Source organism: Simochromis diagramma, unplaced genomic scaffold (genome assembly GCF_900408965.1).
Source record: "Simochromis diagramma unplaced genomic scaffold, fSimDia1.1 OVJJ01000205.1, whole genome shotgun sequence".
NCBI classification, from domain to species: Eukaryota; Metazoa; Chordata; class Actinopteri; order Cichliformes; family Cichlidae; genus Simochromis; species Simochromis diagramma.
Window position 1 is genome coordinate 9,332,751 of NW_024386782.1, and position 24,554 is coordinate 9,357,304.

Genomic DNA, 24,554 nt, shown 5'->3' on the forward strand with positions numbered 1-24,554 from the left:
CAATGCTGATGTGGTCACTGGAGGTGGTGTTAACACCACACCGCAGCGCTTACACTTGTCAGACACAGAGCCAGGGAGAAACAGATGAAGAAGTTTTATAGCTGCTCTGAGGGTCACACCGTTGATTTGAAGGGGCGTTAGCTGGTACTTCACATGCAGTGTTTCTTTGCTGACCTCAAGGACGTTTACTTATTGATAACATCTTGCAGCCTGTAAATAGTGAAGAGTCCTTTCCCTTAAAACATCATATTCAGAATGCATTTGGTCATCTAAAAAATAAGAGTGATGTTCCTGACTGCTTTTGTGTGACTGGAAAGCTCACAATCAATCAGGTGCTTATGGCTGGTAAGTGTGTGTATGGGTGGGGGGAGGTTGTTTTTTTGGGGGGGGGGGGGGTTGAATGGGCTATTGCAGGGGTTTTTTTTTTTTTTCCTTTTTTGTCCATGTGATTGAGAAGGTTGGCCACTGATTCGGCTTTGTCACAGACTCAACTTTGTTCGACTGATGTGTTGGAAGGCTGAACAAAAACTGCTGCTGAACAATGGGCAGCAACGTGTAGGGTGGGGGGGGAGTGGTCGCGCGTGGAAACACTGCTCCGAAAAGGGGGGCAAAGGCCAGCTGTTCAAGGTCCAGATGTGGCGTGTTAACCCAAATCGCATTATAAGCAGACGATCGCATTTTGCAGGCTAAGGCAGGATTTGTTTCATTCCGCGAAAATGCGACACACATACCTGCCACTGAAACAGCGACAGCCCAAAAGAGCCGCGGGCGCTACAATGCTAATGTTGTCGGGGGCTTTGACTTCTCCCAGCCACTGCAAAGAAGCCGCTCCGTGTGACAGCAACGGCTTTCGCTCTCACCCCCGGTGCTCGCTATTTTTTTTCACGCCTCTTCATTTTTGGCAGGTGTGTTGGAGAGGGTGAAAAAAAAAAAAGCCTCACTGCTTTCTCCTATCTCTTTGACCCTAAACGTCTGAGCCGTAATGGACGAAACGGATATCATGGACTTAACGCATCAGAAGGCGAGAAAGCGTCCCCGTCCAATCAGTTCCGTGGATGAGTCCGTGCACGCTTCCCTCAAACGGCTCCCGATCCGAGCGGCGGAGTGCAGGGAGAGCTCGCTGATGTTCGCTGTCAGAGGAGAGCCCGTTCCCGCAGCATCTCTGAAGCAAAATGACCATTCGGTGACTTCCTCTCCAACCACAGTGATGCCGGCGCAGGTAAACGCGTAAAAGTGTCGTGTTGTCTGGGGAGGGGGAGAGCGATTTAACTTTCGACTTTATGGAGCGAAGTGCCGGACACTTTGTTTTTTGGTAGTTTTGTTTTTTTATTTACCGAATCGAAGAAATCATCACCTCGGTGCCCTCAACCGTAGACTGCGCACACAGTGTCAGATAGTCCTTCCTGTGCAATATACTGTAAAATGTATGTGTTGAGTTCACGGTTTTGTTTTGTTTTTTTGTTTTGTTTTTTTAAAGAAGATGTGTCTAATGTCCTGCTCACTCCTTAGTGATCGGGACACTTTTGAGATTTTCTCCAATCTTCACTCAAACTTTTTCGGGTATAAAGTCATTTTTCATCTCAGAGCTTAACAGAAATCGTCTCCTAATGGTGTTTGTAGGTTATCGTGAGACGTTATTCTCCAAATCCTATTATAGTATTCAAATCAGGAATCATTATTGCTCATTTTCATGACTGAGATTGATGCTCCAAATTAATTTGGTTTTGGAGATTATGGCCCACAGGAGTGGATGCTTGTGGATTGTGGCAACATTCAGGTCAAGGTCGGGCTGCTCTATCTTGCACAGAAAAGGGTAACAAGAAAAAAAAACCCACCCTTGCTCTCCACTCCTGACTGCAGAATATATTGGATAAAGAAATGCACAGATTGTTGTCTCTTATTAGCCTTTCTTTCTTTTTTCTTTCCTAATATACTAATTTTTTCGATCTTCCCTAGAGTTGTTTTAATTGTCTGTTTCATTTGCAGCAGAAGATTACAATCTAATGTGTCTTCCTACATGCATTTCCTTTGTGCTCCCTCAGGATAATCGCTCCAGCATGTCCAGGCCCATGATCACACGGTCACCGGTGTCTCCCTTGAGTAACCAGGGCATCCCAACACCTGCTCAGCTCACCAAGTCCAATGCTCCTGTGCACATCGATGTAGGTGGGCACATGTACACCAGCAGTCTGGCCACCTTAACAAAATTTCCAGAATCTCGGTGAGTTTGCCCTGCCATACAGATGTATTTTAAGTGGAGGGGGGAGGTTAAGATCCAGGGTCAGGGGTAACCATTTGTGGCAGGATTTTTTCATGTATTGTGTGTTTTACAGGGATGTTTTCTGATGGAGCCTAATGTTTTTTGTCAGAATTTCCTCGCAGTTTGGTTGTTGTAACGCGACGGTCGGATGTCACATTTCGTAAAACTCTGCTATTTTAAAGGGATAAACAATTTGTGAGCACTTTAAGCGCAGAATGCAGAGAGCAGACAAAGGCAACTTGGTTATTCTGACAGATGTCACAGCGGCAGTAAAGAGCCAAAGGGCATGGAGCCATCTGGAGGCTGGGAGGCCACACTGTCGCTCCAAGCACAGGCCCGGGGGTGACTGCCTCCCTGCCTCAGGCAATCAAGCACCAGCTGGCCTTGACCTCTCAGGACTTTCTTTCTTTCTTTCTTTCTTTCTTTCTTTCTTTCTTTAAGATGGATTTAGTGAGATCAAGTTTAGGTTTTAAAAATTGTTACAAGTATTGTTTGTGAGTGCAAAAAATACACTGATATGTTGTTCTCCTTCTTCCTTCCTTACCTCCCTTTCTGCTTAAATCACCACCCCTCCTCTCTCTCTTACGGGCAGAATTGGTCGTCTCTTTGATGGCACAGAGCCTATAGTCCTGGACAGCCTGAAGCAGCACTACTTCATTGACAGGGATGGACACATGTTCCGCTATATCCTCAACTTCCTCAGGACGTCCAAGCTCCTCATCCCCGACGACTTCAAAGTAAGTTGATGCCCATCCTAGAAACTGTAAATTCCCATCAGCCAGTCAGCAGTCCTACAACTTAACACACACAATGAATGCTAAGGCCGTGGAACGCCTTTGGTCACTGGTCCTCCCTGAGTTACTGAAAATGGTTCACATGCTGGAGAGAAAATATCAGGGCTCTACCAAACAAACCCCACTTGCAAAGCATTTCCTCATCAAGAGATGCAGTTTGATCCCTTCTAGCTACAAACTGGCAAAGATTCTTTTGCAATACATAAGTAAAAAAGCAGGCTCGTACTGAAACAATTATACTGACACCCATGGCCATACGATATCCTTTTTTCTGCAGCTCTCTGTGTTCTTGTGCCAAGTGTCCATCCAAGGTGCCTGTCACTGTATGTGGCACATAAGCAGCCCACCCCCCACTCAAATAGTTAAGCAATAATTACTGAACTTGCCCTGGGAGAAAACAAATAACCACATTATCAGATGGACTGTCCACTGTGCAAAAAGTATGTCAGTTAAAATAAGCAGAGGCAAAAGACAAGACCAAGTTCAGGCTAAGGCCATATGCTCAGTGAGTAGATGTTGAGAGGATCATGTAAAAACTGGAATGTGGTGCAGTTTAGGCCCTGCAGTGCTGTGAGTAAAGGCTCTGCTCCTCTAGCCCATGCAACCCTGTGTTACACGTCGCCCTGTATCTTCTCTACTTTGGATCTTTTGTAATTTTTCCTGAGTGGTGTCTCGACTAGGGTTTATTGTTCATTCATGTAGAACAGTGCTTTTAAAGCTTCCTTGTTCTTTCTGGGGTTTTTTTTTTTTTGGAATATCTCAGCTTTAGAAAGAAAATGACGACTTTTAACTGTTTTGCTTTTTGTGTCTTTTATTATGTTGCTGTCTAGTATCCAGATTGTCCTGAATTCTGCATCAAGTCTACCTGTGTAGAAGATAATATTGTACATCGATCTAGGAGGAAAAAACCCCCCAAAAAATATTACAAAATACTTTGAAATCTAAACAGAATAATCAACAGGAACAACATATTTGATGCAACCCTGAAAACATATACCATATTTACCATGGTTTTAATGTGTAAACCGTTAAGGCCGACAACTTCACATTTCTTTTTCGAGAATGCAATGATGTGAAAACCCTTCAACTTTTATATCCTACAGGACTACAGCTTGCTGTATGAGGAAGCACGATATTTCCAGCTGCAGCCCATGCTTGCTGAGCTGGAGCGCTGGCGCCAGGACCAGGAGCTAGGTCGGGTGTCCCGTCCCTGCGAGTGCTTGGTGGTGCGTGTTGCACCCGACCTGGGTGAGAGGATCACACTCAGCGGTGACAAGGCCCTGATCGAAGATGTGTTTCCAGAAATCGGAGACGTTATGTGCAACTCCGTCAATGCCGGCTGGAACCACGACTCCACACACGTCATCCGGTTCCCACTGAATGGGTACTGTCACCTCAACTCTGTCCAGGTTTGTATCCATCTATCTTGAAAACATAATAATTGAGTGCAGTAATGTTGTGCTCATTTAGCCTTTTTCTGTCATAAAAAATTAGTGATGTCTGATTGCAGGCTTTCTTTTTTTTAATCTTTTTTTTAATCCAATCAAATCACAAGAACAGCCTCGCAGAAAAATGGGTGCTTTGATGAGTTCATCAAAGCGCTAATTTAGAAAGCTATCATTACACAAGTCTACCACCATCTTTACTTTCTGTGATCTGTATGGAATAATAATGTTGACTCTAACTGGAGAGCTGAAAAAGGGCTGTGCTTCAGTACTAGCCACTGATGTAACACTATGTTTTTGGTTGGTTTTGAACATATAACATTGCATTACACAAAAATGAAGGTGTAGATGTGCTTCATATGCCAAAAAAATCAGTTAATCTGGACTTTTGGTTTTACATACAGTTTGAAAGGTCTCAGTTCAACCCATTACTTCAGGTGAAACCATGTCTCACAACCTATAAACATTTTATTTTTGTCTCTTGGTCTAAAAAGTCATTACATTGGCCAGAGTCTTCCACCATGTGCTAGATGGTTTAAAGACTGAAAACAGAGACCAGAGAAGCTGAAGGAGCCTCTCAGCCCATTTCAGTAACAATATGCTGGAAGTTTGTTGTGAATTATTTGAACAATGATGACCAAAACGCCAGCTTACAGTGGGCATTAGGGCCAAACTAACGACAAGTGATGAGAAAGTTGTTAATGATGGGAGTTTTACATAGTGGAACAGCTGAGACCTTTATCAGTGGTGCAAAAGGAAACTGTAAGGAAGAAGAAAGAGGAAGTTCAGCGTGTAATGAAAACACAAGTCAGTAACTCTGAGTGTCTTAGTGGATCAACAGATTGATGTTCAATTTAAAATAAAATCAAGACTTTGATGGTGTTCTGTTCAAGTATTGTTTCTGTGTATAACATCCCAAAAGCATTTGGCAAGATTTCCTACTAAGAATTGGATGCCTTAGTGAATGAATACCAGCAATATCTTGAGGTTGTGCACTTCTGATATATTAGTTTATCTTTGTTTATTAAAGTTAACTTTGCCTTTGTAAACTCTTATAAGTTATTAGGGGTGTTATAAATCTAAGGGTTGGGAGTCTATTCGAACACCATTCATTACAAGGAGATAGAAAATAAGTTTGTTGTAAGAACTAGAGGTCAAGTTTCAATTTGCTTTCTATTAAAATATGATCCTTTCCCAGGAACTGTTTTTACCTGAAACTAATACATGCAAAACTGAAGCTTTTAAAAAATAGGTGTATGCTGCACACACAAGTAAGCCTTTACTCAACAAAACACTCTTTTTGTGTCAACCTCCATTGTTATTGTCTGCATGTATTTGGCAATCCTGCATTTCCCAGATTATAAATTCATACTCCAATAACTCATTGATGGTAAAATCCTCAGACATGCATCCATAAAAGATGAAGTAAAGGCATATTTGAAAAGATTTTACAATGATTTTGGACTATGTCTCCGTCTGAGGAAGTCAAATCACCGCCTCCTTCCCAAAAAACACACACACAAACCAGACTCTGGAGTGTGTGTGTGTGTGTGTGTGTGTGTGTGTGTGTCGTGGAGAGCAAGCAAGAGAGTGAGCATGCTCCCTAGCAGGTTGTCCCCAGGCAGGGCCCATAATCCTGTTTGGTTATTAAAGCACGCCGGCGGTGAATGCTGTATCTGCGGCTAATGGAGGCAGGGCGGGGGGTTTGAGAGAAGGAAGGGGAGCAGAGAGAGCTGCCAGCAGTAGGGGGACCTTTGTAGTTTTGGTGAAGGCTTGGGCCTGGGGGAGAATTGGGGAGAGGGTTTTTTTTTCCTGAGCAGCCCACACTGAGCCAAGTGGCAGAGAGAAAGCCTCACTGCTCCCTGGGGCCTCTTCGATGGAATGTGATCCTACAACCCCCCTGGACACGTCTGTAGATGTCTGCGAGGCTGTGGGATCAGGAACAGCTACACACACACAGACAAACACACATATACACTAGAAAACAATGAAAATGAGGTATGAGGCAATATGAGAGGCTCTTGGTTTTGTGAAAGTCTTGTGAAAGTCCCATCCAAATTCCCGTCACAAGCCGTATGTTGCTGCTACTTACTCCCAAAGCTGTTTCCAATGCTAGACTAAGGCAGCAGCACATAATTGGAGGAGTTTTGGGTGATTGAATGCTTTTCAGCTTTGCAGCAGTAAACAAAAGGTTAGTGGTTAACAATTTAGCATCACTGTTGTAGCGACTCCCTGACTGGCTTATCACACTGACTTTTACCAAGAAATGACCAATCGTGTGCATTTCCTTCTATAATCAATATCTTGCTTCTGACATCCTCCCCCCTTCTATCTTGTTCCACATTTCCCAGGTTCTAGAGCGTCTCCAGCAACGTGGCTTCGAGATCGCTGGCTCCTGCGGCGGAGGCGTGGACTCATCCCAGTTCAGCGAGTACGTCCTGAGGAGGGAACTGAGGAGGACAAGTCAGCGAGGGCCCAATTCAAACAGGATAAAGCAGGAGCAGCTAGACTAGAAGCCTCCCAAGCAGCAGGAGGTGCTAGACTTTTCTGTGGCAGCCAAACGCTTGACGCTGCAGAGCTCTGTGGACTCTGTTTTTCTTTGTTCCCTTGTTGATGTTTTTTGTTTTCTTAAACTTGAGAATCATCTAAAGAATAAAAATGAAGTGCAACAGGAGATTTTTTTTTTTTTTTTTTGCCATAAGAAGATACAAGATATTTGATAAGTTTGAGATTGTCCCCCTAAACCAGTTTAAAAAAGGATTTATATATGCTGGATCCCCAAACAAAGTTTGTTTTAAAACTTGGAGCCTACATTAGGTTGAATAGGAGTTCTAATTTTCCCATATAAATTAAAAAGAAAAGAATTTGTTGCTGATTTTATGTGTTGCATAGCTTTTTTTAATTTGTATTTTTTCAACCAGTGACTTGATTCAGTGTCGCTGGCATATTGGTTAAGTCTGTTTTTACCCCTTGTTTTGAAAAGGTCACTAATGTGTTGCTTACAGTGCAGAATGTCTTCGTTGTCATAAACAGTTAGTCTCAACAACAGCATCTGTTTTTCATATAATAACATGACGTTAAATAATTACGACACCAATGAAGTGTTTTTTCTTTAATTGCTTATTTTATTGGCCTAAGTCAAAAAATACAGTTGACATCAAAATTTTACTTCAAAGACTTTTATTTATATATATATATATACACACACATGTATGCAGTAAGGAAATAGAAGAAGCTACTTTCGTCTGCTCTCTTATTCACAAGGGGTCACCACAGTGGGTGGCTCTGCATGTTTGATTTGACAGATTGTTCTTATTCCGGATGCCCTTCCTGCCACAACCCCAAAAGGGATTTGTGTCTCCTCAAACTGGGGATCTTTCTTTTGTTGGGCAAATGTGTAAACCACTACACTATGGAGCCGCTAGATGCAGTAAGGAAATCATTTTGTGAATTATTATGACACACCATTTGCCTCATCAGGGACTATGAGCTGCGAACCCCCCGCGTCCTACTTTGGGAATTATTTAATTGGATCAAAAAAAATTCCCTTGAGTCATGACCTGTAAATTTTCATCGTATATGTGTTTGTGTTTTTTACATTTAAACTTTTTAAAGGAAATTTTGTTGCTTCAGACATGACTGAACAGATTAAAAGCTTATTGTACTACCCACTCCAAGATCACTTTTATTTGTAGCACATATTCATATGAAGTTGAATATAAAGTATTTCTTAAATAACTGACCCACCTATGCTCCCTAGATTTGAGTAAAGAAGAATGTAGCAAAAAAAAGTGAAATAAATCTCAGCTAAAGTAGTTATGGTGTCTGTTCACAGTTTTTACTTTGCTGCAGGGACTGCTTTCACATGTCTCGCAGCAGTTAATTAGTAATTCCATAAATTTGATTTTGCTGCATCTGTTGTACCGCTCGCAATTATTTCAAGAAACCTGAATGTATTTATGGCAAACATGATAAAAAAAAACCCAAAACATGACATTATGTAGTGTCTTTGCTCTTTCCAACCAGAGAGGTAAAGCAAACTGCCGAGGCAATATTATACCTTGGAGGATTTATGCTGGTGCATCAGTGACTACACAGGGCATTCTTTACTTAGTTATATTGAATAGAGCCGACTTCTCCACGCAAGTCCTGTCAGTTGTACTTCCACATATTCCTGCAGGGTCAAAATCCAAAGTGAAATCCCACACGGAGCCATGTTGTCTTGTCTCCATCCCTTTTGGCAGAATCTCCACTTTCTTTGGCTATCTACAGTTTATGCTATATGTCTCCCTTTCAGGCCCCTTTGCCCCAGATTCCCTTTTGACTGACTGTTATGCTCATAGGCTAGAGGTGCAACTGTGAGTGGTTCAAAGCAATGCTCTGTTCTCAGTCATAAAATCAAAAAAAATTCCTGTGCACGTGGAAGAAACTATCAACTTTCAATTAAAAGCACTAGAATTCACTCAATTAAAAGTTTGTGTTTAAGACAATACATCATTGGCTAAACATTCTTTTAGCAAAGCTAAATATAATGCTTTAAATATTCAGCTCTTTTAATTTTTATTTCAGTACTCATTATTTAAAATGACTGATCATTTTAAGCAGAGCCATTTGCTTTGTTCTTGAAAGTTAAATGAAAAGGTGACATCTTGGCCAGGATATATTGTAGATACATTTCTAAAAGCTAAATCATGATTGGAAGAGGTGACCTTGTTGGTTTCTAGATAGATGGGCATCACCCAATTTACAGGAACTTTACTTTGGTGCAACCAAAGCTTACTCAGATTGGTCTATAACACTCAGACTACGAATACACTACAAACCAGAAAGTTTCCACTACCACCAGTCTTATCCCTCCCCTACAGGGTCTGGATATTCACACAGATAGTGGTTTATAACATTTAACACATAGCATAACATAAAGCAACAACCTGCAACGACAAAGTACAAAAACCTGCAAAACCAAAAGCCTGTTTTTACTTTACAGGCCAAACAAAGAACTTAATCTTTACATTTTTAGGATTGACTTAACATGTAGATGTTTACACGTAAAAACATGTAAATATAGACATGTAGATATCTTTGTAGGTGCTGCTGGATAGATTTTGTATCTACCGCTAAGCTAAGCTAAGCTAAGTTAAGCTAACCAAACCAGCTACTGGCTGTAGCCTCATATGCATCGCATGAGAGTGGTATGCCTGTCTTTCAAGTATTTCTATAGTAACTAGAGCATTTTTTTTCTTTTAAAAATATGTTGCTATTCTTATATAAGTTGTAATTTTATAGGTATATTAATCTTCTTATGAAATAAAATGTTATTAAGGATAGTGTCACTCACTAAACCAGTGAGCTTTATTTTAAATTCTGTAGCACTCCTACTTTTTGTGCAACATATGTGATTTTTGTTCTTTAAGTTTACTACCTGTGGGGCAGCCTCAGTATAATGAGACCTTGTCCATCCCTATCGCTTTTCACTTCCTGGATTTAGACTAACTTGAAAAGGAATTAGAGATATCCTCCTCTCAGAACGCATTATGCTGAAGAAAAGATGAATAGTATTAAAAACTGACTTCCAGTTCTTTAAAGGGCAGTAGTTTGGAGGAGAATAAAGTAATCTGGGATCCTCCTCCTTCTTCTGTGGCGCCTCTGTGATTATGTCTCTTTCACTTGCTTTTTCTCTAGTGATTATTTCCAGTCATCAAAAGGCATTGCAGGGCCTGGAGAAAGTGGCTGTGGCCATCTTTCCCTCAATCCCGAGGCTCTGCTTACTCACCACTAGTGAAGGTCAGTGGATGGACTCATTCACCTCATCTTCAGATCATCAGCCCTCGCAGTGCTCAGTTCTACAGCCTATAGTGCAAGCAGTGGCTCCAGTTCCTAATGAATATACAAACTAAACAGACTTATTAGATCATGTACGCTGTACACCATCTTCCTCTAGCTGCAGTCTTCTCTCTTGTTCTGTGTTGATCTGTAGGTAATATTTTCTACCGTAGGTGCCTCCTACCTTTATTGAAAAAGCCTCTTGGCCATTTTATGCCAGCAAGATAATTATAAATGTAACCTATGGCAAAAAAGAAAAACACAACTCCCACATCTCTCCCTTGCCATTTCTCTCTCTCTCTCTCTCTCTTTCTCTCTTTCTCTTTCCTTCTCTCTCTCTCCCTCCCTTCCTCCCCCAACCTCAGCCTCAGGAGCTGATTTCAAATTTTCAAAGATATCTCATAGTGAGGCTGTGAGATTGAAGGCTCATAAATACCTTTATTATAATATAATGGTCACATATTTCCACCCATTATTTCTGGTGGAAAAGAATAGTTCATTGGTGTGATGAATGTCTCGCAGTCTTTGGTACTTTAAATGTTTTTAGTTGGACAATCGCCCGTAGAATAATATCTCAAACGGACACTCGCTAGTATAAGGATATCTCATTGTGGCTTTGCTTCAGTTAATAGCCATTCTCAACCACTGGATGTGTAACATTGCTGACCTTATTTATCTGTTAAAGTCACAAGGCCCTGTCCGTCATGTAGGTTTTGGGAATGCCTTCTTTCCAGTAATCTGGGACTATGTAAATATGCTGTCTTCTGGTTCCTTTTTTTCTTTTATAAGAGGAGTGATGGACAATACTAACGAGGCAGACTTGGTAACATTTATGTATCACTATTCCCATTGGCACAAGCCTGACTGCATGTGCTCACATTAATAAATAGGTGTGTACAAGATTACCACTATGGAATGAAAACAATCTCAAGTCTAATCAACTTCATTTCAAATCTGAAATAAGATTAAGACATTAATCCATGAGGCAGTGAGCAAGGTGTATGGGCAGCTGCTGCAGCACACAGTGCACAGACTCTGCGTTTATGCACAATGTTGATCGAGTGAATTTTTGGGTGAACACTGACAATTCCTATTCCTGTATGTGCAACAAGCCATTTGCACTTCCGAAGAATCATGTGAAGACCTTAGCTCTTTCCATCACTGTCATAGATTATATGGACCAGAGTACTGGGCCACATTACAAGTACAGAAGGCACCCAGTCATGGAAATCCATGCCAAAAGACCCTGGTTCACAGTTTTTGTGCTGCTGTTAATGTCAAAGTAGGTTTTAAAAGCTGCACTTAGTGATCTGCCACTTTGTGGCTGAATTACTGTGGTTTCTATATGGTTCCACTTTGCAATAAGACTGCTCACCGATAGTTAAACAAACTGACTTGTTGTAGTCTTGTCATCCTATTACAGTACTGAGTGAGCTCTTTAGAAAGACCCATCGTTTCCACAATTTTTGTATGGCAATGAGCCTGAAAGCACCTGAATTCAGATGAAGAGGTGTGGCTCAATTCTTTTGTTTATATAGCGTATATGCGAATGAAGCTATGAGGGACATTAATGAGAGAGTTAACAGAATTATGATCCAGTAATTTATGATAAGTACTTGAGACTTAGAATGATTTTTTAGGTTCATATGACTGCATTCAGCTTCATCCAGACATTTCCACAACTATAATGGAGCCAAGGTTCAGGTGCATACCATGTGTGTATCGACAGAGGTATGAAAAAGTATTTACCCATTTCCTAATTTCTTCTTTTTTGATTATTTCATTTATACAGGGTAAAAATCTATCCAGACCTAGTTGGCATTGTGTGAAAGTAATTGTCCCCCAAGACTACTGGGAACACATTCTGTGCACTGTCCAAACTAAAGTTTAGCTTTTTAGAAGATTTGAGTCACACTGCATCTGGCATAAAATTAACACAGAATTTCATAAAAAGAACATCATGCTTAAAGTCAAACATGGATTTGGCTCTGCTGCTTTAGGACTTGGATGACTTGCCATAATTGATGGAAACATGAATTTTGCTCTCTACCAGAAAATCCTGAAAGAGAATGTTTGGCCTGCAGTTTGTGGTCTAAAGCTCAAGCACACTTGGGTTATGCAACAAGACAGTGATCCAAAACATCAGCAAGTCCACCACTGAATGGCACCAAAAAAATAGATAAATAAATAAAAGTGCGTGTTGGAATGGCCTAGTCAAACTTAAATCCAATTGAGATGCTTTGCCATAACCTTAAACATGCTCACAAAACCTCCAGTGTTCCTTTAGCTGTACACTTGTCTCTTGTTCTGTGTTGATCTGTAGAAATATTTTCTACAGTAGGTGCCTCCCATACCTTTATTTAAATTTTGGTGTGGCACAGTCAATGTCGGGACTTAAAGCCGATTGAGATGCCCAGGCATGACCTTAAAAAACCTCCAGTGTGGGTGAATTAAAACAATTCTGCAAAGATGAGTGGACCACAATTCCTCCGCAGCAATATGAAAGGCTCATTGCCAGTTACCACAAACACTTGATTCCAGTTCTTGCTACCAAGGATGGCGCATCCAGTTATACAGGTTTGGGTGCAATTAGTTTTTCACAGGCAAGTTTTGGATAGCTTTTATTCTGAAATATTTTTCTCTGATGATCTGATGAACAAATAAGCAAAGATAAGAAATCAGTATGGGGATAAATACTTTTTCACAGCACTGTATGCAGATTTCTAGCACTTGTGGCAGCTAATATTGACTGTGGAGTCTGTAATTAGGTCCCATTTTTTCATATGTGAAATACATGCTAAGCGTTGCAGTCTTTCGTGTGCTTATCCATTAATGTGACAACATCCAATTTAGATTTCTGAAATGTTGATAGAAGTTAGTAAAATTAGCTAAGTCTGACAGGTTGCTTCCTTAGTTTTTAGGAGAAAGTAACCTGGTGCTCATTCATGGCTGAAGCTAAATGTCTTAGATTAATTGAAAAGTGTTTATATCTGAAAGAGTAGCTTGGTATCTTTATGGATGCATCATTAAAGCCCGATCTTACTCCCAACTCATAATACGCTGAGGCTTCTCATACCATTTTAGCTTATACGGTGAGGAAAATTAATGTGTAAAATTGGCAGGTTTTATGCATTCATAAAAACTGAAATTATGTGAAACTTCAAATGGGTCGTTAGGATAACGTGGGCTTGAAACACTACATGTACTAAGAGTAATTTACACCATAGAGCCATACTTTAAAAAAAACAAACTCTAAACAACTATTTCTTAAATATGGCTTTACAGAGTTAAATCTGTGTTTTATTTTTACTTATAAAGAGAAATACTTTGTGTATTGAAAACTGGTGGTAAAGGAGTACTCAGTGTAACTTAAAATGTGACAAGAAAGGCTGATGACCAAGGACCTGTGTGTGGGATTTGGGAGTGACAGTGTGTTGCGGTGTGTTTTGGATATAAAACTGTTTAAGGCATGATGAATTCTATAGAGAATCTCTTACTTTTGTTGCAGGATACTTGTTTACACAAAATGAAAGGGAAACACACACACACACACACACACACACACACACGCATAAGGCAACTTCGTATCTATCCACACAAACATGATACTTTCATTGTATATGGAACATAGCACTTTACCTGGAGTTATTTGCTGAATTTCAAAGATTCATCCTTATGTAAATGAAACAGTCCCTGCAAGTTATTCATGTACAGGGAACTGTCCAGTCAGTCGTTGGGCTACAAGCTCTATGAGACTGTACTTTGAGCTGAGAGGTAGCAGGGTTTAACTTACTGTGTGTACATTTCTTTCGGTTTTGCAGTGTTGTACATATGCATCCTCCACCATGATATATGGAATACTGTCAAAAACAGTAGGTATTATTCTGTAGTCCCACCTTTACAATATAGCCCATGGTGTTTGCCCTATAATGTGTGACAGTGCTCCAAGTGGAGACATTGAGGTAGTGCTTCACAGTATGCTGTGCTTTGTATTGTTTATTTATCAGTCAGGCCTTGAATTATGGTTTGCTTGCAGTGAAGAATTTTAGACCGGACTACGGTCGCTGCAGGCCCCTTGGCATACACTGTACACTGAGAGGGAATCATTTATATTCTACTCCAGAGGTAACAGAAGAACATGAGATTGGGAAACAGCTCAAACACCACTCTGCTTGTGAGGCTCAAGGCGGAGAAAAGTCAAGCTGTTTTTTTTTTTTTTCTTGTGGGCTGCAAAGCACATTCAAGCAAGTTGTGTTATTCTTTTCTATTTTTTAAACTTATTCCTCCTAAAAAAGAAAAGCTTCATATATAGGCTGTGTCCAGTTTCATTGCCATGCCTAGTGTCTCAGTGGAGGTCTGATGGAATGCTCAGCAGCACGGAAATCTGATCAGTGGAGCTACATGATTAAAGCTGACATATTTTAACCTGTGCTGAGAACTGCAAAATCGACTTTTTGGCGAAAACACTAGCAAAGTTACCCCATCACAGCTTTTCTTATTCCCCCCCTCTTACCCTCCATTCATTGGTTGAGAGTTAATATGAAAAAGCTAGCCTTGATCAAAAGGTCTCAACTATACTGTAACTGTACTGTTCACAAGCAGCACACCTCCCTGCACCAGTCTTTCACATGGGTAGACCTGCATGTTCGGAGTGCTCTAATGATTCTGGAGCTTGCCATTCGAGGGCCACCCATCCATCATAGTGGTAAGGCCAGCGGCTTTATTATAATACAGAGGACAGATATGCTCTGAGGCTATGTGGGACACAATAGAGGTCTTTCAACAGACCTATAAATACATGATCTGTCAGAGTTGCTATCCTGAGGGCGCTCTCAGCCAGGCTCTAGCCCTCCGGTTGGCCATCACTTATGCTAAGATATGCGCCAGCCCCCAGGCTAAGGCTAAGGCTCAGTTCATTTCAGCCCCTCATCAACCACCACATTCTACCTCCAGCCATGAGAATAAATAAGAACAAGATGAAAAAAAATGGTGATTCATTATGATGGAGTGCAAAACCTTAACAAAACAAACAAATCGAGGGAGTGAAAATAAGCAGTGATAGCCCACTATTGACTCTTTGGCAACAGCATCTGAACGAAAAAAAGAGCTGTTGCTGAAATAACACAGGGATGTTGATCCAACAGCACACTTCAATATGAGGCAAAAGCTGACTGAAAAGGCTTACACGCCAAGATATTTGTTTTGCTGCGTACCGCAATGGACGACTATATCAAAATTTCTCACAAACATCCCTGTGGAAGTGTGTGTGCTAATAAAAGAAATGTCTGGTGGGTAGATGTCACCTAGAGGAAGAAGTGGAACATCACTGTCTCCCATCAGCTCTTCCTCCAATATTGTGGGGTTTTTTTTCAAAGTATATTTTAAGTGATATATGCAGCTCCTCCTCTCCTCCTCATCTTATCTCAGGTGAGAATCTCTTTTCACTGTTGCCTCCAAGCCAAGATCAGCAATCTGGGAGTTGGGTGTGTTCTTTTGGAGATTAGTGCGGATGGAGGCTGTTGCCTGTTGGAATAATAAACAGGTGAAGACTTTAGCTCTGCATAATTCTCTATCTCTGCGCCACCTTAATGTATTAAAATCATATTCTTCCTCTGGGCAGAAAACCAGCAGCAGATTATGTCCGGGGCACGGTGAGTGGAAACCCAATGACAAATCTCACAACTCTCACAACAATGATCACCTGGGCAGGAGGTAGCCATTTATCATGCTTTTCACCAAACCCCAGCTTTCAAAGGTGCGATTCGAGCTGTTTAAATTATAAGCATTGCTTAAGTGCCTGGTGATGTGGTAATGCCGTGTTTACACTGCGACACACTTCACTGTATCTGTAAACAACACCTTTCTCCAAACACATGTTCATGTATGCGGCCCTCCACCCCTAACCCAAGTTCTTCCTGTCCCCACTCAGAGCATACCTACAAACCTCAGCCCATCTCTGAGTTCTCCAAGGGTTATTCCAGTCACGCTGGCAGCCAAGCCAGGTAGAGAGTTGTGTTTATAATGGCTGGTGTTCCCAGCTTTAGATTTTTGTGGCCTCATCCATTCACACACTACAACACAACCCCCCCCCCCCCCCCCCCTCCCCTGCACCAGCCTCATCCACCCCCAAGCGCTCCCTCCCCAACTCACTCTCTCCTCTTCTTCTTCCCCCAGATCTCTCTTTGCCACAGCTGCTGCCTCCTGGCCTCACCCAGAGCCTTCAGGAGGCTTCCCAGCTCCCTCTCCTTTCCCCTGAAGCCAAGAAGGAAAAGCAGGCAAAGAAGGAAAATAAAACTTCAGGCACACCACGCAAGGCCATCTGGGTAATCTTGTTCAAAAGGCTTGAGGTGATAGCTGCAATTTACACAGGCAAAAAAAAGAAGAAGAAGAAGAAGAACAGACCTCATTTCCATACCTACCAGCCTCAAGGAGATGAAATTGAATAAACTAAGAATTAGAAAAGAATTACAGTAAAACCAATACGGAATATTCAACATTAGTTCATTTTGTCCTTGTAACACCCCCCTTTTCTCTCACACACACACATACACACACACTGACACACACGCGAATATTTTGATTTCTTAAGAAAGAAACCGTTGCGCTGACATGAAGGTGCCATGGACTAACTAACAGAAGCACACAAGTTTACACACTCGGCTGCAATCACACGCTGAAACAGTTCCACTTAAATACACGTGCAGACACACACACAGCCGAGGGGGGAAACAATATATGTGATGAAAGCAAATCAAACTGAAATCCAACATGTTAAAGTCAAGTTGATTAGTGTGGAAATGTAAAAGCATCCTCAACTGGCATATCCCACAGTCATAAAGATATGTTAATTTGCAACTTAATGGCTGAAAGCATAATTTTGCTTATATAAACCTTGAAACATGCTGCATTTCTTAAATGTGCCTTAATTTAATGAAGTAAACACCACCACAAAACAATAAATGCCCCAATTAAAGAACAGGCATGAAGAGAAGTGTCTATTTCCCACTTTGCCCCTGCGGACATATGTATCCAAGCGTGTCTGTGCATTTACCCACACGCAGAAACATATGCATTGTGTGCAACTCATAAACATCATGCCTTCACGTTTCACATTAGCATATCTGCCGTGTTGTTTTAGATGTAGTTTATCTGGTGTGAGATCCAGGCTGCATGTTTCTGTCAATATCGGCGATTATGCATTTTAGTATGAGTGTGGTGGGGGTAGGAATTTAACACGTAAAAGTACAGCAATAACTGCATAGCAATACTGTATAGTTAGCACACAATGTAGACAGGGCTACCATTCATAATTGCGTGCATGTTATTAAAACATATTGCGTATCGGAGGCAAGATGTGCCATCCTCTATTCTTCCTTCCTTCTTTTCCTGCCCCTGTGTCTGTATGTCATCTGGACTGCTTCGCACCCCTGGGGGGCATATCCCATCAGGCTTGCTGTGCTCCAATGTGTCCCGACAGACCTGATGTGATCTGAGTGGCTGACGGGTTTGTCCCTGCTGCCCGCTGTCTTTTCACTTCCCTGCTTCGCTCGCACATGTGCCTAAGAAACACACAACCTGATGCAGGCTGACTGGAGTTTGCACCTCCTGTGGAAAGCTTCCAATGTGCATGTGCAATCATCTGCTGCATGCTCATCCACCAAAACGTTTGCAGCTTGCAGGAGTCATGCACAATGCCTCACAATAACAATCTCGAGTTTAATCTCGACTTTCAGTTTCGCCACAGATAATTCCAGTGCGGAACGGGGCTACGTGCTTCACTTCTACTTTTAGTATCTATTTGAATGTGTGCATAAATGTGAATGTTCAATTATGAAACCCCGCTGGAGAGAAACAATGCCCTCTTGGTTCAGTAGCCATCTTACGCACACACACACACACACACACACACAGAAGCCTGAGGGGATGCAGAAAGAGTGGGGGTTGGATACCATGAGACTAGGGCATCAAACTGGAGCTTAGAGACAGAGATATACCAACTGGAACCTTATACCTACAGGGTGTGTGTCTGTATCTATGTGTGTGTGTGTGTGTGTGTGTCTCCTCGCATCCTCATGCTAACACAAACTCACACATATGGAGGAAGCAAGTGTCATACTGAGGAAGGGAGAATGCTACATAGCGGGAATGCTGTTTGTGGAGGCTTTGTGTGTGTGTGTGTGTGTGTGTGTGTGTGTGTGTGTGTGTGTGTGTGTGTGTGTGTGTGTGTGTGTGTGTGTGTGTGTGTGTGTGTGTGTGCTTGAATATAATCTAATTGCTTACTAGTGGAGGACAAAATTGTTTTGCCTGCAGGTATAAGTATGGGTGGTGCTGATGAGAACTCATCTGATATCTCAATCCACCAATCAGCTAAGCTGGGCCGCCCCAAAGCTTACCTCTTAAAATCGTGACAGTCATATTACAAATAGGGTGTTTGTGAGAGCATTTTTTAAATAGACAGTAAGGGCGATTTAACCCTCAGGAGATCAAGTCATCATAAACAATGACCTAACCCTAAAGCCCACACTAGAAGATTCTCTACATGCGTAGAATGAACATTTCAACTTGTACTTCTCCAAAACATAGGGTTAGGACTGAATCAGCTAAGCTAGGGTAAAAAGGTATTTGGGTGTAAGAGTGCCCACTCAAGTATGGAAGCGACAGGGAGCATCAGGCTTTTAGCATTCAATTAAAAAAACAGAAAGAAAGATCAAGGGCACTTTTATTGATATTTGTCTGCACACTTCAGGCGCAGTGCTATATTGCCCTAAGTTCACAGTAATGTTTTTTTTTTTCTTTTTTTCTGATCAGTGATTAACTACCCTAGTCAGGATCTCAGATCACCTTTAGGTGCTTAACACAACCTAGTGTGTATCACGGCTAAAATAAACCACAGCATGAAGGAAATGGCTGCAGAAATGGCTCAGGGAGGGCATTGATGAAGCAATGCTATTATCACACTTGTATCCACTCAAGCAGCACAGCTCGGTATTTGCTTGAACTCAAGGTAAAGGTCCGACAAGACAGGTGCTTTCAATCACAAATTTGCTCTCAGTGACTGCCATCAGTATAAATGATGAATTACTTGCTTAGTTTTACTGTAGCGCTCCAACTCTTTCCACTTGAATAATATTGCAGCTCTACTGCTTTAAGATGACACATAAAGTTGGCCATTTCTGACATGATGTTTTGACACTGTCAACTTGGAAAATTCTTCCTCCGAAAGCCCAAGGACATAACCGCCATTTTGGGGGGGGCACATGTGACCCTTATGTTGTTTGCGATCATTCTAACTGACTCGTTGAGAGGAGGAGAGGGGTTGCAAGAGGCCACCCAGGTCAGGAGTCAGTCAAGGCATGTGACAACCCCAGGGCGTTGTTGGGAGTGACAGGGAGACCAAGAAGCAGAGCTGTGATGTAGCTGCGAGCCCACGGGTGAAAAGGAGGTCACTGGCCACAGGAAGCGGTGTATAAGTGAGCCCCGAGCTACCGTCCTTAATGAGTGCACATCCCCTGGGGTGTATATCCCAGCAGCCTAACTGCCACATGAAAAACTCCAATCTATAGAGCGCTGCAGGCACAAGAGAGCAGCCATTTTCATGGTCCATTCCCTAAGCCAGGAGCCATCTTATGAGGTAAACAAACCCCAAGTACAAAGATGCTCACCTTGGTATGTGGCCAGTGTTGTTCAATCATTCAATCCGTGCTCTGTGATCCCCTTGTCTTACAATTTGTTTGGTTTGAAAAGCTCACGTCTCAATCTGGGCCTCCTGCAAAGCACTGTAAACTGATTTATTAATACAGTTTGTGTGCTGCCATGAAACTGAGGCTAATAAAACAGGATCCCTATAGGCTGAGTGGGAGAGATACATTTGAAAATAAACTTTGAGTAACTCATTAGATTAGGAAAATTATAAGAATAATAACCCTGAGCGCTGCCCGAGGAGGCAAATCTCATTAACAGGTTTTTCGATTCCCCCTTTCAATACATTTGTTAAAAGTGCCAGAGAGTGTTCAATTATCACCCGCCCTCTCACCTCCAAGACACGGGGTGACAAGAAACCCCAGAGAAACCTGCAGGGCTAGGGCGGGACCGCGTGTACACAAGAACAAAAACATATACACACAGTTTCCATTCATCCACCCTGTGAGTAATGGGCTTTCTGACCATTTGTTTAATACAGTCAACAAACAAGACAAGAGCTGGAGGGCTACTCAGGCAATGCAGTGCCACTTTTGAATGAGTATGAGCACATGAAACACACATATGCTCTCAAGTCTACACATGTCCGAGTGTTATTACCCGGAAAAGAAAGCGTTTGCCCAAATGTATCTTTGTGTTCCCAAAACTCTTTCATTCAGCTGGGTTTCATAAGAGGAACATAAAAGCCCCACCTAAGTTTTTTTTCTCTCATCTCTTTCCAATCTTCCGATTGGCCTTTGGGCTATGTCCTTGAGGCAAAGTTTGGGAGGCTATATTTGCTCTGGAATTATTTACTCTGCCCTCCTCTTTCTCAAGACATGGCAGAGTGCCTAAGGGAGGGTTCAATCCAGCCTACCTGGAGTGTCTCCACCCAACCCCCCTCTGGTGGTAGGGAAAACAGTGTGCAGCATTGGTTTCTGTCCCACAGGCCTCCAACTACTGCAACTGCTTAGAAAGACATCACAATCTGAAGATCATGGATGAACAAAGCCAGATCCTAAACATACTTTTCTTATGTATTTAGGTGAATGAACGGATTTAAGGCAAGGCTCTGTTAAGACGGTACCCATTATCGTTTACAAGTCAAACCTTTAAAGCAGGGATTTGTTGCCGAGTAAAATAAAAAGGAAGCCGAACTTTATGCTGGAAGTGCATAAACACCTTACACTCGTTTATTTCTGGTACCAATTGGCTAACAGTTAGCGTCATTGCAGCAACACCTAGAGGTAACCTATTTTGCCAGCTAATACTTCTTAAAATAACCTTCAAGATCCATGCAAAGAAGGCGTAAAATGGACTTGCACTCAGAAGACAGCTAAGCAGCTTCCTCATTAGAAAATAAGATTTAAGTTGAGCCACATGTGATTAGGCTGCTTGCAAGTGCCAAATTCAGAAGATTTTGCACAGGCTAAAAATGACTTATGCTGTACCAGAAATTGAATACTAATTAAAGTCTAATATAGTTCTACTTTTGTTGTGATATGCGTTTCTCACTAGTAAAAATAATTTAGATCATGTATTAATTCTTTGCAGAAAAGTGTGTCAAAGAAAGAAAACAGCTGCGCAATCTGGCTGTGAACAACAAGTAAATAAATAAGTAAATAATAATAACAAAATAAAATAACACTCATATCAAATCTGTTGACGGGTTAATACATTTCTGCATTTTAAAGGCAGGGATCCACTAGAACGGTCCTCTGGAATTCAGATTTGAAATGTACAAATTAAAGACTACAAATTAAAAATTTAATTAAAGGACACTGTTTTGTTATTTTGTCATTTTAAATGAAAGGGATCAGTATCTTGTCTCCACGAGTTTCATAAAAATTTGAATTGGCACTTTTTGAATAACAGATGGTAACAGTTACCTCTGCCTCAGCTCTCTGGTACCTGGCAGAGGAACAATGTAAATAACACATATTCGTTACACTGAAGTGCGGACACAGATGTATGATGGCTGTGTGCTATACTTACACTGAGTGTGTGAACACGTGTTCTTTTTTACATAAAGAAGGAAGAGGATTGGTAGATATATACATACACTGTATAAAGGCAAGAGAGGAAGTCATTTCTATTCTAGCCTTCTAGCTCCAAACATGGCATCATTCATTTCCATTTCTGTGTTGCCTACGCAACTGTTGAAGCTGCATCACATGCTTGGCTTCATTATTGGTTTCCTTTTATTTTCCGTGGATTGACACTTGGCGTGACAGAGGAAAAGGAGAATGAGTTTAAAAATCAGTCCTTTGAAAATTGCTTTTCATCAAGGAAACAGTGTCTGATGTCTGTGTTATGTCAAAGCACAACCACACACTCTGCAGAGTGGCACTGATGCAGAGGAGCAGAAATCTACATGAGTGCAATGACAACAGTTTTAGGCTTGCAGGGCCCAACCTCTGCCTCATCATGAAGACTTTAAACTTTAAATCTACAAGAGCAGGAGATTTGCGGAATAAGCTGTTTTCCCAGCAGACGTTTTGACTTGATTACACAGTGATTATTACAAACTATGGCGCTGCTTTGTTTCATGTTCAGGTAAGCCAATACAGTGAGTAGAGGTGGGCGGATAGATCTAAATATCAATAGTATCGATACCAATTGGCATTGGTATCAGATCGACACTAGTGCAATAGGATCGATACTTTATTTCTATCCCGTAAGTTCAGTAAGTATCCCACTGAATTGTGTTATATAAAATATGTTTTGGAAATGAAAAGAAATATACTTCAAACATGCACTATGAAAAATGTCTGGGCCTTTTTGTGTTGACTGTCACATCTATATTATACAGCACGTTTAAACAAGAGTAGTTGACCCAAAGCGCTTAAGAGACATTTACACATTTACATCCCAGCGGTCCAAAAAACCCCAACTGTTTTTAAAATCAATGAAAAGGTGAAATGTGTGTTTTGTTGTGTAACTAAATATTGTGGTGATGTAGTGGTCATTAAAATGTGGTCAGAATTTGCAAATTCATGATAATTTATCTCACAAATCATGCCATACTGCTCTCCCCTACATAAATTGAATATATAGGTTAAGAGTCTCGGCAATGCTGGCCCCGTATTTACTAGATATAAGATCGGACCAAAATTTGCAGTATGGCACAGCACTAACAGTGAGCCACAAGCGTAATACCAGGAAGGTGAAGCAGCTAAATGGAGTTCAACTGTCATTAATTATTTAAAGCTGTTCTTCCTCTATTGTGACATATCAAAAAGTATTCATAAAAAAAGCCTACAGGCAAAAAAAATTACTTCCATTTGCAATTTTGACAATAATGCCACCTGTGAGTGAGGCAGAAAGCAATGAATCATTTATTTGTGAGTATACATCTGTGCATTTAGGCCCACCTGTGTAGCCAAATTGAAAAAGAATACAAACACTAAGATTTGACAGATTTATTTTCATTGAAATGTACCCACCATGTATGAAAATATAATTGCATCTATAGGTTTTTTTTGTTTTTGTTTTTGTTTTGTTTTGGGTTTTTTTTGGGGGGGGGGGGGGTGTTTTTAAAGAAAAAGGGGAACAGTTGTAAAATTTATTGTCTGCAGATGTTGCAGATGGTTTCATTTTATACCTGTCTTTGCCTGTAGGGGGCAACCTCAATGTGCCACCTAGCTTGAACAATTGTGGGTTCAATTCAGTGCTGTTCTATTTGCGTAACAAGGTAAAAAAAAAGAAAAAAGAAAAGAAAAAAAAAAAGCAAACTATTATTGCGCCGTCTATGGCACACACTAACAACTGCTCCTTGTCTAAAAACACAGTCGTGACGCAAAGAATTTAAAACAGAGCTCCTGTTAAAGTGAAATGAGTAACAGTGCTTTCGTGATAGACTGTAGGACAAAAAAAACTGCAGGCATAGACACACACACACACACACACACACACAGTCAAAGTTTTAGTGCTTAGTTTTGATTCAGCTCCTCATTAGCCACAGGGCCCAACTCCGGTTAGCTCCAGTATTAGGCTCAATTAGAACAAGATCCAATTAGAGGGCTCCTTTCCCCTGGGGCAAGGAGAGGCAGGAAATGGAGACTGAGAAATGTATAAGTCGACAACATGCGGACACAGCCAACATAAACAAACTTACTTTGTTGATCTCTGCTGTTGCTACGCAGGAGTCCTCTGGGAGTTAAAACCCTGCTAGTCTAAGCTATGAGATAAAACAAAATAAAATAAAAAAAAAGAAAGCAAAAAAAAAAAAAAAAAGCCCCGCAGCAAAACATGAACTCTGTGAACACAAGGGCTCCGACACCATGAAGGGAACGTCTGGGCCCAGAAAATGAAAAGCCCACAGGCGTTTTCCATTTACAGCTAAAAATCCAGCACTAGCTTCTAGCCACGGTTAGTATCAGACTCTCAAAATGAACACTAACACTACGGGGGGAACAAATGAGTAGCTTTCTATTTTCGCTCTATTAAATCTGTCGGTTAATAGACATATACCTTACTACTGACAGAAATCAATAATGTACAATAAGATAAAGGGCGACGAAGAAGTGAAGAATAGAAGGAATAAGTAGGGGG

General features: G+C 41.2%; 1 protein-coding gene across 4 annotated transcripts in view; it reads left to right on the top strand.

Annotated features, from left to right (window-relative positions):
- Positions 1-8,314, top strand: part of LOC120727276 (BTB/POZ domain-containing protein KCTD1) — a 12,383-nt gene extending 4,069 nt beyond the window's left edge. For 2 of the 4 annotated variants that reach the window (XM_040021532.1, XM_040021540.1), the window contains 4 exons: positions 2,043-2,221; positions 2,853-2,997; positions 4,158-4,463; positions 6,851-8,314. In XM_040021532.1, the coding sequence (XP_039877466.1) occupies positions 2,043-2,221; positions 2,853-2,997; positions 4,158-4,463; positions 6,851-7,012 (792 nt within the window). In that variant the 3' untranslated portion in view covers positions 7,013-8,314. Of the gene's footprint in view, positions 1-84; positions 346-586; positions 1,220-2,042; positions 2,222-2,852; positions 2,998-4,157; positions 4,464-6,850 lie in introns of those variants that run through there. The other 2 variants (XM_040021547.1, XM_040021523.1) reach the window with 2 other exon arrangements.
- The last annotated feature ends 16,240 nt before the right edge of the window (positions 8,315-24,554 follow it).